The 16222-nt window shown below is 48.0% G+C and overlaps 2 protein-coding genes across 2 annotated transcripts in view; one reads left to right on the forward strand and one right to left on the reverse strand.

Annotated features, from left to right (window-relative positions):
- The window catches only part of NUDCD3 (NudC domain containing 3), a 64306-nt gene that overhangs the window by 31302 nt on the left and 16782 nt on the right, over positions 1–16222 (forward strand). The window contains exon 4 of the mRNA XM_083713765.1: positions 4392–4535. Coding sequence (XP_083569891.1) covers positions 4392–4535 — 144 coding nt within the window. The remainder of the gene's footprint in view (positions 1–4391; positions 4536–16222) is intronic.
- On the reverse strand, positions 8340–12573 carry LOC310832113 (uncharacterized protein). Its single transcript, XM_083713653.1, has 2 exons — positions 11014–12573; positions 8340–10079 (listed from the first exon to the last, which is right to left on the reverse strand). Exon 1 carries the CDS (start codon positions 12459–12461, stop codon positions 11022–11024), a length of 1440 nt encoding a protein of 479 aa, XP_083569779.1. The 5' UTR covers positions 12462–12573; the 3' UTR covers positions 8340–10079; positions 11014–11021.

A 16222-nucleotide genomic window follows, 5' to 3' on the forward strand; every position in this document is an offset into this window, starting at 1 on the left:
AAATCCAATGTATGGTTGACTTTCTATGAATTTATAACAGAAATGTGGTGTTATGAATTTATAACATAAATGTGGCGTATGTAGTGTGTGAGTGTGAAGTTTATACAAACAGAATGATTGGGGTGGGGGGGTTCCTGCTACAGTTAAAATCCTTGTGTGGGATCAATCTGCAGTATTCTTTCTTCTCTCCCAACCTCCTGTTACTGCATGACATTAAATACAAACACATTGGGCGTGTTCACATGGTACGCTAAACCATGATTCAGTTATATGTGCACAAGCAATAGCAAGCATCGGTCTTGTCTTCCCTTCCTTCCCCACTCCTTTGGAGTTGCCGCAAGGAGGGAATTGAAAATTTTATTTCTGCTTTTCACTGCCTATGGCTGCTCATTTATATCCAAACCTGGACAAACTGTGATTAGCGTTAACTATGGTTTAGGGAAACAAAACCACTGTAGTTAATGATCCTGGCTAGTTTCCTAAACCATATTTAACACAAACCACAGTTCTCAGGACCTAATGAATAAATTAGCTGAAAGCAGGAGCAAAAGTTTCCAATCTCCTTGCAGTTCAACAGGTGGAGGATAATGGAAGGGGGAGTGCATGAACCCAGTACCCATGCGTATAACACTAAACTATGGTTTAGCATTGCGTGTGAACCAAGACATCTTATTATTCGCCAAAAAACATAGGGAGGAGCCCTTCGGGGTTAGATTGATCTACACCAGGATCCTGTTTCTCACAATGGCCAGCTGGATGCTTACACACTCCGCTGTTTGTCCCTCATCTGGTGTCAGACTGCCTCTGAATATGTAGACTTTATTAAGCTGTCCTTGCCAATAGCTATTGATAGGGCCTGTCTGCTATAAATTTGCATTTACAGAAATGCAAGCCATTGACCACTGTCATATTTTGTGGCAGAAAACTCCATAAATTACTTACGCATTATATGAAGAATGATTTTCTTTAAAGAGCCCAGAGGGACCTAGGCAGGAACGGCGAGGGTTCAGTTAGCTTGGAGAAAAGGGGGCAGCTATAAATCATAGAGAGCTTGTGGTTCTATTTTTCACCCTCAGTCCTTTTTTATTTTATTTTAATGAGCAGCCTAGCATGAGCAGTGAGTACGCTTACTGTCCCTGAAAGCCACAGTTTGATAACTGATGCAGTCACTTCATGTTATTTTCAATCTCATTTTATTTTGTGTTCCTGAATATGAATCCATCTGCCATACAGCAACCCAGTTTCACTGAAGGAAGGCTAATCTTTGTAATCAGAAAACAGAACTAGCTTAGCACTGTTCTTTTTATTAATATACAAACCTAAATTGATTGAACATGCTTTTATTTCAATCATTGTTGGCCCTTTGATTTGGTGTTTTTAATGCCATGTTTACCTTATATAAACAGAATGAAAACAACAGGGAATGGGGTTTCCTTTGTTATTTTAACCCTATCCTGTCACCTCAGTTTCTGAGATGTTCACCGAAAGCTTGAAATTAGAAGAAAATAGTTCTCTTGCTTACAACACTTCTCATTTTGGGGGGAGCATTTTGTTGACTTATTTCTATGCTTTCAGTAGGCGTTTGTGGGTACATTTCTGTGAGAAGCAATTGAGGTTGAAAGCCAAGTCAGTGTTGGGTTTAATTTCTGAGCTCTCTAAGGCCTGTGACATTCTCTTAACTGAAGCTTCAACATCTGATTCTACATTTTGAAAATGCACTGCCTCCTGCACAGCTACAGCACATCTTCAAATGTGTCGTACTTGTGGGTTACAACTGGAGTGATAACTATAGCTGAAGCAAAATCTCAAGTTTTTAGTCTTTGTTCTGCTTTTTTGAAACACAGTAGGGTTTGCTTCCCTCCTCCAGATGTGCATTGTGAATGGCATTCATTTGTGAGGGGGCTAGAAAGGACTATAACTGCGTTCTCCTTCCCCCTGTGTGCCTGCTCAGCACTTAATTGCCCAGCTGAAGAAATGGTGTTACAACTATTGAGCTCTGTGTGTGTCAAATCTGCGCCCTTTTTAAATCCTTTTCACTGTCAAGGTTAATTTGTTGGAGCCCTGGGCTCTTCGTTTTCATAGTATACATAGTCTCAGTAGTGCACGAAAAAGTGTAAATCATAGCATAATAGCAGTGTGTCCTGTTTATAACACTTTTATAAGTCCACTATTGCTGTTTGGTGATAAATGAAGCAAGGAACGTTATTTTGATTGTGAAAACCTGGCCTGCAACAACAGTGTCACGCACAGCATACAAGCAAGGTGTGCAGTCTGTCCAGTCCAGTGATCAAAATTCTTTGTGACCAGCCAATCTGATGAAAAGGCTATGTTATTTGGTCCAATACAGTTGCAGGGTTGTGCATATTCTATGCATATACAAAAGGTTTAGTCCTTACTAGGTCAGCAGAAGAACTGTGGTCACTGGAAGGTAAAGTTTCATAAGTTGGGGTTCTGCTAAACAGAACTTCCTGTGGTCAGAGTGGGGCTTCATTGCTGCTTATTCATTCTGCATAAGTAATGGTCCTCCAATGTTTTCAACTGTCTTTCTGGAAGGAAAATTGGGTCCCAAAAGCAAAGCACATTACAGTATAATGATAAATTCTGCCCTATAGCTCATTTTCTTTTCATCATCTTTTCCTCCTCCCATTTCCCCAGGGCTTTCTTCTAAGATTATCCTCATGACTTACGTTTTGGTTTTTTGTTAGTGCTTCTTTTAATACTACATTTTCTAAAAATAGACTAAATTGTTGCAAGATAAGCAGCTCCTTCTGACATTCCTTTGCAGGCACACACAACCCTTTTTAGTATACATATTTCTTCTAAGTTCTGGATTAGTAACCTACTTTTCCATTCCTGGCTTGCTGCACAAGGTATTCATCTCTTCTAAGACTCGATAGTCTGCTCTAGACAATTATCTCTCAAAAGTGTCCCGTTTTATTTTTAGTTCTTTCCATCTTTCAAATGCAGTTGCGACACAGTTACTTACTGAAGCAGTCTCCATCTCTGTTTACTTCTTACTCTGAGAAGATGAGTCACCAAAAGTTACCTAAACAATGATAGCACATGAACATTTCAAGTGAGATCCAAACTCTGAATAAAGTAGTCAAAAACATGCAAGCATATCTATTGCAAACTTTCATGCTTTTAAGGACTTTGATTTTTAGGGGGGTGGGTAGGGTTTTTTAGTTTTCAATATGAAGACCATATATGAGAGTCAGTTTCTTTCCTCACCACACATCACCATGTTTCCAAATATAGGACTAGGAAGACTGAATATGCAGCAGTACTATATTGCCCTTGCCTGCCTTGACAAGCGGCAAGTCACTTGCCGCACATATCTTGGATTTGCCATATGACAGTCTCCGCTGTTCATCATGCCAATTGTACACAATCATGGTACTGATCATAGAACCTCTGGACCCGATGTCTATATCAGTGAAAGAAAGCTTTGCAGGCTTCCCCCCATAATTTACACTCTGTTTTGTTTGTTGTTAACTGAAGGAATTCCACTAGGATATGTTAAAGAGTTATTTTAATGTATAGAAATTATTTTTGTCTCGATCCCTTAGAATGATTAGGGTTACTTTAGAAAGCCTCTATACCTTGGAATAATGGTGGAAATGACAGCTTAATTATAGTTTTCCTTATCTGAGAGGGTCTTCTTAGTCCTAGTCTCTCACTAAGCCATCATTTACAGATAGGTAGCCGTGTTGGTCCACTGGAAGGTGCTACTGGAAGGAATAAGGTGCTACTGGAAGGAATTTTTTGTTTTGACTAAGCCATCATTGTTCTTTTTAAAACAAAACCAGTGCTTTGTTTTGTGTTTTTAAGTGGCCCTGGGCCCTTTATAGTAAAAACTAAAGGCAAGATTACAAACGATAAGAGATATTTTAAGTTACTCACTGTAAACCTCTGGGATTCGGGTGGCGCTGTGGTCTAAACCACAGAGCCTAGGGCTTGCCGATCAGAAGGTCAGCATTTGAATCCCCTCGATTCAAACAGGGGTGAGCTCCTGTTGCTCGGTCGCAGCTCCTGCCAGCCTAGCAGTTCAAAAGCACGTCAGAGTCCAAGTAGATAAATAGGTAACGCTCTGGCGGGAAAGTAAACGGCTTTTCTGTGCACTGCTCTGGTTCGCCAGAAGCAGCTTAGTCATGCTGGCCACATGACCCGGAAGCTGTCTGTGGACAAACGCCGGCTCCCTCGGCCTATAGAGCGAGATGAGTGCTGCAACCCCAGAGTCGTCCGTGACTGGACCTAACGGTCATGGGTACTTTTACTGTAAACCTCATTATTTGTCCCACATTGTAATTCCATTCAGGTCCTCTGGAAGGAGCAACAAAGGGTGAAATTACCTTTCTAATTTTCTTCTCTATCGTTTTTCCTCCCCCCAGGTTTCTGTGAACATCGGTAGTAGTTCAATTTCCGTGGCTGTGGTGGAGGGAAGTGGGTCCCGTGTGCTCATGGAAGGCACCCTCACTCACAAGATCAACACAGAGAACTCTGTCTGGAGTCTGGAACCAGGAAAGTGTATCCTCGTAAGCACAACGTCTCCTTTTCACTGTGCATGTGTGTTCTCGGTATATGTCTGCTTCTCCCTTGAAAGTCTCTGAGCTTTAGTTGCTTCTGGGTTGATTTGGGAATGCCAAGAGTTCTTCTTGAAGGCTGGAACAGAGACATTGCTTCCTTAGCTCTGCTACAGAGCTACCGAATTAGCTGCACCAGAAGATCACTCCATCCACTTACTATTTTGCATGTGCTGTACTGCTTTGCTTGCGTGGACGTCAGTACACTGATCGGGCCCCAATCTGTTTAACTTGAGGTTTGTTGTTGCTCTAACTTTAGGCTGTATGCTTCCTTCTGCTTCTTACTTCAGCCCTTATTCTGCACTTGACCTTATTGTTAGTTCCTATCTTTACTTTTATCTCCCTTTAAAGCCCATGAAGCTTATTGGGGAACCTCAGGTGGGGATCTGTGTCTGCTACCCTGAGCTACTAGGAGAAATGGTGGGGTCAAAATACAGTAAGCAATAACATAAAACCTCCTGGTTTAGTGCACAGATGGTCAGAAATAGGGGAGTATCAAAACGGATATTTTTTGTTTGCGCTACACAGAAACGTATCTCCTTGGGCTTAGGTAAACCTTGCTATGTAGGAACCTGCACGATCCCAAATCTTGTTCAGCATTGCCTTACACAACTCTCTAAGGTTTCATATAGGAATCTTTCCAGTCCTGTTTGGAGGTGCCATTGATTGGAACTGGGATCTTCTCCATGCAAACCTTGGTTACAAGCTTTTCCTACAGGACAGTTTTTTAGCCCATATTTGCAACAATTGCTCTAGGCTTGTGGCTTCCACATAAAACCTGAGCCCATGGCAGTTTCTTATATATAAAAATGCAGCACCATCCTTGTTTGTGTTACAGAGTAAAAAAAAAGGCAGATCCCTGCCTTTAGGAGCTTACAATTTAAACTTGAATACATGGAAGGCTACAAAGAAAGATTTGACACCAAACAGATGAAGAACATCCTTTCAATTCCATGTCCTTGGGCTTAGTTTCAGTAGGTGATGAGAACCAAGGGGAGAACTAGGAGGGATTTGAAGCAGGAGAGAGATGGGGGTGCCAACAAGAAGGTGTTGTGGGAGTTCCAGACATGAAGGTGGCGAGGAAGAAAGAGCTGAGGCATTTTTTGGTTCAGCCTCCCTTGGGTCTGGGATTTCTTCTAAACTCTAGTGCAGTGTCTTGATTGTGTGCTCCTAAACATCAGAGGAGGGACGTGGGAGGCGCTGTGGGTTAAACCACAGAGCCTAGGACTTGCCGATCAGAAGGTCGGCGGTTCGAATCCCCACGATGGGGTGAGCTCCTATTGCTCAATCCCGGCTCCTGCCCCCCTAGCAGTTTGAAAACTCATCAAAGTGCAAGTAGGTACCGCTCCAGCAGGAAGGTAAATAGCGTTTCCGTGCGCTGCTCTGGTTCGCCAGAAGCAGCTTAGTCATGCTGGCCACATGACCCAGAAGCTGCACGCCGGCTCCCTCGGCCAATAAAGCGAGATGAGCACCGCAACCCCAGAGTCGGCCACGACTGGACCTAATGCTCAGGGGTCCCTTTACCTTTACCTTTAAACATCAGAGGAGAAAATGGTGGGCTTTGGGGGAGGGCGGTGTTGCAGGTATCTACTGAAAATTTTGCAGAAGAAAAAAAATTGCATGGCTCAGCTAAGTTAAGAAATTTGGGTATAATGAGTGATAGTTGGTGCTAATGACAGGTGCTGCAGCAATCCTGATCTGCTGCTGCAAGCTCTTTTTTTGAAGTGATAATTAGGCAATTGCTGAGGCCTTAGCCAAGTGGCACTTGATTTCACATGCTGCTCAAATGAAGGTCTTTGCCCGTTATCGCATTTTTTGTGTGATGGAGGCCCAAGCATTGGTCCTTGCAGGCCTTGTCCTCCTGGCATCTCTCTAGATGTCGATCTAACTTTTTCCATTCTCAGTGTGGTTTCAGGTGACTTAGATTAGTTGCAGGTCCTGGTCTGCACTGGCATTTAAGGAAGATAATTTTTCTGATCATTTATTCTTGTGTACTCTCATAGGGACGCAGGTGGCGCTGTGGGTTAAAGCCTCAGCGCCTAGGACTTGCCGATCGAAAGGTCGGCGGTTCGAATCCCTGCGGCGGGCTGCGCTCCCGCTGCTCGGTCCCAGCGCCTGCCAACCTAGCAGTTCGAAAGCCCCTCCGGGTGCAAGTAGATAAATAGGGACCGCTTACCAGCGGGAAGGTAAACGGCGTTTCCGTGTGCGGCTCTGGCTCGCCAGAGCAGCGATGTCATGCTGGCCACGTGACCCGGAAGTGTCTCCGGACAGCGCTGGCCCCTGGCCTCTTAAGTGAGATGGGCACACAACCCCAGAGTCTGTCAAGACTGGCCCGTACGGGCAGGGGTACCTTTACCTTTACCTTTTTACTCTCATAATTCTGGAATAGCACTATTGTGAGGCAAGTTTACTGCCTACCTTTAAAGTGTTGCGTTTCATTCCACTTTTCAGATATGGATATACAACAGTGTGGACAGTGAATTTCTCCCTAAATGAGATGAAAGGATGTCAACAAAAACTGCGGATTAGTTTGGGGAGGGGATTTCATATAATTATATTTAGCTTGCAGCAGTGCATTGGCAAGCTATCCTCCAGTGTTCAGTGATGTCATCTATTTACTATTGGTAGCTGTTCAGGCATTCTTGTAATGTGCTGGTAGTGTTGTGTTTTGCCGCCGAGTGTGTGTCTGCCCACGCGTTTAATTTGCAAATGATACCTCTAGGATGATAGGCAAGTACACAGGAGTTGGCTTCAAATTTTGATTTTTCACTTTTCTGATTGCTTGCCAGGATTGGAAATAAGAAATGTAGTAAAAAAACCAAGACACCTTTGTGAACATATGGTGGTACCATAATATCCATGTATTTCTGTGACTCCCAAAAATGTATTTGGATACCTTATGAACTGCATCCCATGATATAAAGCAGTGGCAAAATGTCAACACGGCTGAAAACATCCTAAGACCATTGCTTGTGTGGTTTAAATCAAGTGACTACTGCTTGTTAGTTCCTTCAGGGAGCTGTTGCTAATGTCAGTAAGAATTCCAGGACCTCTAGAGAAGCAGCATCTTTTAATGTCTTAAACCCACTCGCCTACTGCTTTTATCTTACCCTGACTCAGCTGTCATTTGATCCAGCCCTAGGACCAGCTTAGAGGACTTACCATCTTTTGCAATGATTGGTGGTTAACTTCATCATCTTTAGGTTTGATATTGCATTTTCCAAAAAGATGACTGGGAGATTTCCAGTAGGAATCTGTCTGTCTCATGTGATGGGAGAGTGGACAATCCAACTGGTGTTTGCCCACCCCCCCTTGGGTTCAAGAGACTCAAGATGTTAAATTCTAGAATCCATGCTCCTAAGTAGCCTTATGGATAATCAAAATACATGCCTGATTCTAATTGGCTCTGCTACTTAATAAGTGTGTTGGCATTTGGACCTCTTTGTATAGAGGGTGACTAGTAGGAAGCAGTGGAAAAGCTCCATCAGCAGTTGCAAATTTCTTCTCTTATTGGCTGCACAATCAGTTTAGAGTTTGGGGGCTCTAGCAACATACCTGTATATCATGGAACTGGTTGTCATAGATGCAGTGAGGCCTTCCTTCCTTCCTTCCTTCCTTCCTTCCTTCCTTCCTCCCTCCCTCCCTCCCTCCCTCCCTCCCTCCCTCCCTCCCTCCCTCCCCCAAAGTAGACTAGGTGTTGTTGCGTGGCGAGTTCCCGCCCCCACCAGGATAAATAAAGACACAGGACACCGTATGTAAGGTTAATTGGGCGAATTAGGCCACAACTTTATTGAATTCAGGAATGAGAGGCATTGGCATAGGCATTGGTCCTAACGGCTATCCGGCTCCAGCCCATTTGCTGGAGACACGGGGAAGGGTTAACCTTATATCGGGGGAGACTCCCGCGAGGCACGTCGACTAGGAGCTCCCCCGGGTCACCGCTCTGGGGCGTGCCTTTGGCCCACACCTCCATAGGCTTCGGACAGGGCCACGCCCCCCGGGGTCCTTTAACGGACCACCCTTCGCTCGCTGGGGGGAGGTGATGGCGTTCCTCCCCCCCCACACATCGTCTTAACCCCTTCATACCAATGCCTACCGCCAATGCCGAGAAGTTGTGACGAGTTGCTACGAGGTAGGCGAAAAACCAAAAGGCCCGAAATTGCCAATTGGGAAAAATTCCTACCATGCCCCTTGCGGCGACAGACCGAAGTCCATAGCAAAGTCAAAGGCGTGCCTAAACCTAAACCTACTTAAAGGGAGGGAGGGTGGGAAAACGTGGGGGGCGAGCCGGCGAAAAGAGGGCGAGCCCCCTCCGCGCCGGCCATAAATAGGGCAAGCCACGCCCCCCCCGCCGACCAGCTGATTGGCTGGCTGGGGGGGGCGGGCCCGACGGGGATTCCCCTACTCTCGCGGGGGCTGGGGCCAGCCCCCGCTCGCGTGGGTGGGGCGTGAAGCCCGCAACCCCACCTCCTGGGGCAGGCCCGGAAGTGGCTTTGCGTGGCGAGTTCCCGCCCCCACCAGGATAAATAAAGACACAGGACACCGTATGTAAGGTTAATTGGGCGAATTAGGCCACAACTTTATTGAATTCAGGAATGAGAGGCATTGGCATAGGCATTGGTCCTAACGGCTATCCGGCTCCAGCCCATTTGCTGGAGACACGGGGAAGGGTTAACCTTATATCGGGGGAGACTCCCGCGAGGCACGTCGACTAGGAGCTCCCCCGGGTCACCGCTCTGGGGCGTGCCTTTGGCCCACACCTCCATAGGCTTCGGACAGGGCCACGCCCCCCGGGGTCCTTTAACGGACCACCCTTCGCTCGCTGGGGGGAGGTGATGGCGTTCCTCCCCCCCCACACATCGTCTTAACCCCTTCATACCAATGCCTACCGCCACACGAGCAAACGCTCGCCGCCAATCCTCTCACGCCTGAACCAATCCCTTATCCCCATAGCTATATCCTCCAGCCATATATCATTTCCTGCATCAGACAGATGCACGCCATCAAACCGGTAGAGGGCCTCACCATTGAAACGAATGCCCGGGTGTCGTATGACCTTTCCCCCCAGGGCTGCCACTCTACGCACCACCGCCCGATCCACGGCTTTCCTCGCCCTATTTATGGCCATCGGGCACCTGCAATCCCTCCAAACCCGCCTCTCCATCAAGGAGGCCCAAATGATTGTGAGGTTTGGGTAAGTGGACTTAAGCTCCTCCAGGTCACCGAATATGTGCCACTGCAAATCGACCGCCTTTCTATAGGCCAGGTCGTTTTCACCCAATTGTATCAATAAAGCATCCGGGGGGCCCTCTCTCGCGACTCTGGTCTTAAATGCGGGCAACATCTCAGCCCAACGCATTCCCCTCCGCGAGATCCAAGATATTGTGATGCCATCAGGCAAGCCCAGTCGCGGCCCAAGACCGGAATTGATGGCGCGGACCCTGGCCCAATGCACGATGCTGTGCCCGATTAACCAGACGCGCACTCCCATATTTCCTGCAAGAAATCAAAAGAATGGGCCATGGTCAGTGAACCCCCAACTGGGAAATTACAAATTCTTTCTTAGATAACGTTTGTATGCGTCCGATTTCCAGCGGCCTAGATCCTTAATCCTCTCGGCCGTAAGGCCCAGGTGCATTGCCGTGGTGGCCGCTCCAATCCTAAAGGAGTGCGCCGCGAAATCTGCCGGTGGGAAGCCACATGCTTTAAGAGTTAAGCGCATGACCCTGGTGAACTGGTGCCGCGTCAGGGGTACACCGTCCGCATGGATCAAAAGAGGCCCCGCCATGTTAGGTCTCATAGACAAGAAGCGTCTGGTGTCCTTAACCGGACACGGGCCTAGTTCCCCTGTTGCCAGAAGCCGGACCAGAGCCCCCCTCCCGAACTGGTCTGTCTTGGAACTGCGAATCCGTACAATCAAATCTTCGCGTGAAAGTGTGATGTCACTCAACAGTAAGCCCCGGGAGGAGCCAAGCTGACCATCCTCAAAAACCACCTCACCCACACGCATCGCCCCGAAAAAGGCGATGGAGTATGCTGCTGAAAACAGGCGTGCCTCATACTTTGACCAACAGACCGTTCTCAACCTTTTATGGATTTGGAAAAGTATGTCAAAAGAAATAGGCCTCCTCAAGTCCCGGGCTGGGGGCTGCAGCCTACGCCAACCTTCTAGAGACTTTCGTATGACAAATTCAGCACATGGATCTGACGAAAATAACGCTTTGCAAAAGAAAGAAATTGCTGCGGCCTGTAGGTTGAGGGTTTTTGGGGCACGTCCCAGGCGTTTTAAGTGCACTAAATAGGACAAGACCTCAGACCTAACGGGAGGGGCGTTGCTCCTGGCGGCGCTGGATTTTGCCCGGAACTTTAAGAAATCCGACCACGCCTTCTTATAAGATCTCAACGTGGAGGGCGCCAATGAAGCTAATACTCCCTGAATCACTTCTGGTTCCCAGGACTCTGGTCCCCAAGTCTCCACAGCTGTTCCGGGAAGGGCTGAGGTAGTAACTGAGCATCCGGTGCTAACGAGCGGAAGCGGTCCATCTGAAAACGAGATAGGGCATCCGCGATATCATTGTTAACACCAGGCACAAATTTGGCGGAAAAGTGGATATTAAGTTCTAAACAGCGGAGAACAAAGGAACGCAGAAGGGCACCAACTCTTGAGGAATGCGCGGCCTGCCTAGTGAGGACTGCTACTACCGCCTGGTTGTCGGTGTGGAAGCAAACCCTATGGTTGCTGAAAACCTCTGACCATAAGTGGACTGCCACTACAATTGGGAAGAATTCTAGGAAGGTTAGATCCCTGGTAATGGGCCCTCCCCTCCATGCTTCAGGCCAACGCTGGGCACACCATTGCCCTTTAAAGTAAACGCCAAACCCGAGGGAGCCTGACGCGTCCGAATGCACTTGAAAGTCCACCTGCAGTGACAAGTTCTCTTGCCATAGGGAAATACCGTTGTAGTTCTCGAGGAACTTCAACCAAATTTGTAGATCAGATTTTACTTCCTTAGAAAGCCGAATCCTATGATGAGGGGAACGCAGGCCTGCCGACAGCTTCGCGAGGCGGCTACAGAAAGGACGGCCAGGGGAAACTACCCGGCAGGCGAAATTTAAATGACCGAGAAGTGATTGTATCTGCCTAAGTGTAACTTTTTTAAGGGGGAGGAGTTGCCGAATAAGGTCACCAAGTGCCACCAGTTTCTCTCTGGGGAGTTTTGAGGTCTGCGCTACAGTGTCCAACTCGATGCCTAAGTAGACCATGGTTGTTGCTGGGCCCTCTGTTTTGTCGTCGGCTAGGGGAACTCCTAGCTCCCCTGCTAATGATATGAAAGCTTTGAGAAGCTCTGCACACCTATGTCTGCTATCAGCTACGAGGATAAAATCATCCAAGTAGTGCGACACACCTTCCGTGCCAGTTCTAAAGCGAAGGGCCCAGTCCAGGAAGGTACTGAATGCCTCAAAGGCTGCGCAGGCCACTGAGCAACCCATGGGCATAGCTTTGTCCACAAAATAAGCCCCCTCAAATTTGAATCCGAGCCACCGGAAATCTTCCGGGTGCACTGGCAGGAGCCGAAAGGCCGACTCAATGTCACATTTTGCCAGCCAAGCGCCCCTTCCAAACTTGCGAATGACTCTGACCGCTTGGTCAAAGGTGGCGTATCTCACTGTACAAAGCTCCTGCGGTATCGCATCATTGACAGACCCTCCCTTTGGGTAGGAAAGGTTGTGAATCATGCGAAACTCGCCCGGCGCTTTCTTGGGGACTATGCCTAAAGGGGATACATGAAGGCCAATGATTGGAGGAGCTAAAAAGGGGCCGGCTACCCTACCTGCTTTGATTTCTTTGTTAATTTTCTTACGGGCAACCTCCGGCATCTCCCTGACTGACTTCTGATTAGGGGGATCGCCCGAGTTGGGTGGAAACGCAACCGGGATTCTGAAACCAGTACTAAAGCCCTCCCATAGGTACCCTGCTGCTGTCCTGTTGGGGTAGCTGTCTAAAAGGTTTTTTAACGGGGCCAGCTTGATGGGGGAATAGGCCAATGCCAAATTAAGGTTACTGCCTGTTCCCTTGAGATCCGAAAGAGGCTCCCTGGCCACCTCTGGGACCCTGATTGAAAGAGCCCCTTCCACCCCGAAAGGGCTGCCTCCCTTTAACGCAGGCAGTAGATGGGTGATTACCCGAACATCTTTCACATTCGTGACTGTACTTACAGGCCGGTCTCGCACAAACCCCTTTATTAAATTCCCAACATAGACGCTTCTGCTTGGCGACGGTCCTCCAAGATTTAGATGGATCCTGGTACTTCTTTTCCACAAAGGGGCCCACATGATCCGACCAAATATTTTGGTCCCTCAGGTCCCAGCGAGTGGAGGATAGCAAGGAAGCATTTCTACGAAAATCTTCGTCATAATTCAGGGCAGCAATATCACCGGCTAATTCCCGCGCCCTCCTCACATGGGCCAAGTATGCAATCAAATGCATCGCCCGTTTAGGATAAGCGGCGCTGACCACACCTATGAACACCTGGAACCCATTGAGCCAATTGTCGAAGGTACGCTCGACCCTTGGCGTTCTGTACCTGCGCTTCCCGTAACTGCGCCTCTTTTCACCTTTACCTGTTAGTTTTGCAGGGGGCAACAATCTGAATATGTCAATATAATCCCCATTGAGGATTTTATCTCTTTTTCTTTGGGATAAGTGGTTGCCCACAATGAAATCTGTGGACAAGTGAGTGGAGGTTTTTACATCAGGCACCAGGGAGCCATCCTTCCATTCCAGGGTCCCATTGAAGGTCTTACGATAGGAGTTGGCCCTCCGTTCATGTGCCCATGCGGGAAGACCCACGGAATCCTCCCCGTGGCCCCAATACTCCTCCCTAGGCGCATCGCTATCAGAATCGGATGAGGAAGAAGTACCTGAGTCGTCCTCGGATTCCGACCGCCTGCTCTTCTTGCTCTTCTTGGCCGTGTGCTTCCTTTTTTCTTTCCTCTTTCCCGACGGGACCTCAGGGGGGGCCTGTCCCGGAGCGTTGTCTGCCTGTACCGCCTGCCGATCGTGCTCTTCTTCATCTGAAGTTGATTCTGACACGACCTCGACCGGCGCCGACTGCAGGGGAGGAATCTGAAAGAGACTAGGCACACCTGGGTCCTTTTTAGGGTTAGTAGCCTTGGAGCCCTGGGCGCTAGCCTTGCCCTTCCCGGCTCCCCTCTGGCCTCCCCTCGACTTGCCTGAGGGGGCCGACTTTTGAGAGCCGGTGTTTTTCTTAAGCCGACCTGCAGCCTTTTTTGCCGCAGTCAACACAGCCACTGTGGATGCAGAAGTACCGGGAAGTACTACCTCCTTGAGTTGAGAATCTTCAATGTAATCCTGGGAAAATGCTATTGGCGCAGATGGCGCTGAAGGTCCTGCTGCCGTTGTCATTGGCGACCCGATTCCCGCTGAAGGCGCTGTCGTGATTGCCGTTGGAGTTGCTGCCCCTGGCGCGGGTGCCGCTTGGCCTGCAGACCTTAGATTGTAAAACTCCTGAAAGGCAGTGAAAAACTGGGCCAAAGCCTGAGGGTTACTAGGAATAATAAATGGTTGAGACTCCCCCTGGTTCCCCCCAGGTACAACGTCATTTACCTGATTACCCTGTGCCGACATATCCTCACTCAACGCCCTGGGTTACCCAATCAGAAGCAAGAAGCTTATTAGTTATGCGTGAGCAAACAAAGAAGCAGGGGCCTGTACTATAGTTCAGTATTGGCTGCACTGGACGGACTTAGCACAAGAGAAAAAACCAAATAACAGCCCAAGCGGTTGTGTTTGCTTCAAGTAAAATGGTATTAGCTCAGTACTGTCAGCGCTGGTATTGCTCTAACTGATATAAAATTAGTGGTTTCTTATTTTTATTTTATATTATTTATATTATTTTATTTAACCAATTAACCAATTAGCACTCAAGGGAGGAAGGTAGAGAAATTGAGTTATACCCTTACAGCAGTTTGCAAAGCAGAGCAGGCCTAGATAACCTGAATTATTTAAATTACTACCTAAATGAGTGGAGGCACACTATTGATTTATTGCCAAATGAAACACTTGAATTAATTACGCTTACCCAAGGCAAGCACCTTAAATAAAGTAATATCAGCAACGTGGAAGCAATCAAGGTTAGGTCAAATCCCAAGAAATAAATCCAAGTATAGAGAAGTAAAGTAAATTACCAAGGAAAATGGCTCTACTTAATATTAAAACAAATTAACCTTATTTGAAGTAAAATAAGGCCAATCACGGCAATTTAAGGCACTAACAGTAATACCAGCAAAGTTAAATGAAGTAATAAAACAGTCAAAGTGATAAGGCAGCAACGGAGTGACGACTGAATTGCCTTATGCAGCGCCTAATCAACCGACTGAATGCAAGTTGCTGTTCTGCCAGAAATAAATTGCGCCTTAAATAAAGGAGCTGGTGGTAGGGCTACCTAAGCTCCGGGCTCTGTTGCTATGTTTATTCTAATCAAAGAGCCAAAATAAGGACCCACGGAAGGCTTAGCTCACACGCGGCTTGCCTCTCCTAAAATGGCTGCCGCCTCAAGGCCACGTGGTCAACCAAAATGGCGGCCGAAAGCTTTACCGTTGCTTAGCAACGCAGCTTAGCAACGCAGTGCGGTTCCTCAGCCGTGGCTTGCCTCTCCTAAAATGGCTGCCGCCTTAAGGCCACGTGATCAAACCAAAATGGCGGCCGAAAGCTTTCCCGTTGCCTGGCAACGCAGCACGGTCTCCTCAGCCGTGGCTTGCCTCTCCTAAAATGGCTGCCGCCTTAAGGCCACGTGATCAAACCAAAATGGCGGCCGAAAGCTTTCCCGTTGCCTGGCAACGCAGCACGGTCTCCTGGTGGTGGCCTTTAGCGGTGAAAATCAACAAGCCCCCCAAAAGCCACAGCTCTCCCCACAAAGGCAACTCAATGTGCAAATACTAGCAGAAGGCTTCTGAAAGGCACTGCAAAGCAACAAACGTAACAACGAGGAGACGCAGCAACAGGGAGACCCAACAGCGGGAGGTGCAGCAGCAGGGAGGGAAACCCAGGCGCAAACCGGGACCCCCACGCGCCCCTAGGACTGGAAGTCAAAGGCAACCGCTAACTTAAACTCTAATTAATCGACCGTACTGAGTAAAGATTAAAGCTAAACCTTTAAGTGGCTCCTCTATACCCCCCCCTTTGCTATAGCTCCCCCTTTGCGATAGAAGCCCAAACTGGTCCCCAAGCAAGCGGGAAAGGTGTGATCCCGCTCCACCAGATCTCAGTACTTTACCCCTGCCGGCTTCTGATTCGCTGCAAGTCGCCCAAGCTGTAATGCACGCGAGCTGGGCAGCACACGCTGCTGCGATGGGCTTCCGAAGACGATGAATGAGGCAGGAGACCTATGAGAATAAGCCCCCCCAATAACCCTGGCGATGTGCCGCTGGAGCGGAGCGCAGACTCCGAGCGATTTTTTTTTTTTTTTTTTTTTTTTTTTGTTCCCTTGGCTCTCCGCGGGAGCCGGAGAGAAGGAGGAAGATGCAGGAGGGAGGGTGCGCAAAATAACCAGCTGGCTGGCGGCTGCCGGGGTCCCGCAGGTACCAGTGGATGCCAAGCGGTGGAAGCTCAGAATAAT

The sequence above is a fragment of the Podarcis gaigeae genome (genome assembly GCF_964106915.1).
Source record: "Podarcis gaigeae genome assembly, chromosome: 15".
NCBI lineage: Eukaryota > Metazoa > Chordata > Lepidosauria > Squamata > Lacertidae > Podarcis > Podarcis gaigeae.

What these genes read in the sequence shown, in the direction of transcription:
- LOC310832113 (XM_083713653.1), bottom strand. Translation starts at nt 12,461, where the DNA reads ATGCCGGAGGTTGCCCGTAAGAAAATTAACAAAGAAATCAAAGCAGGT.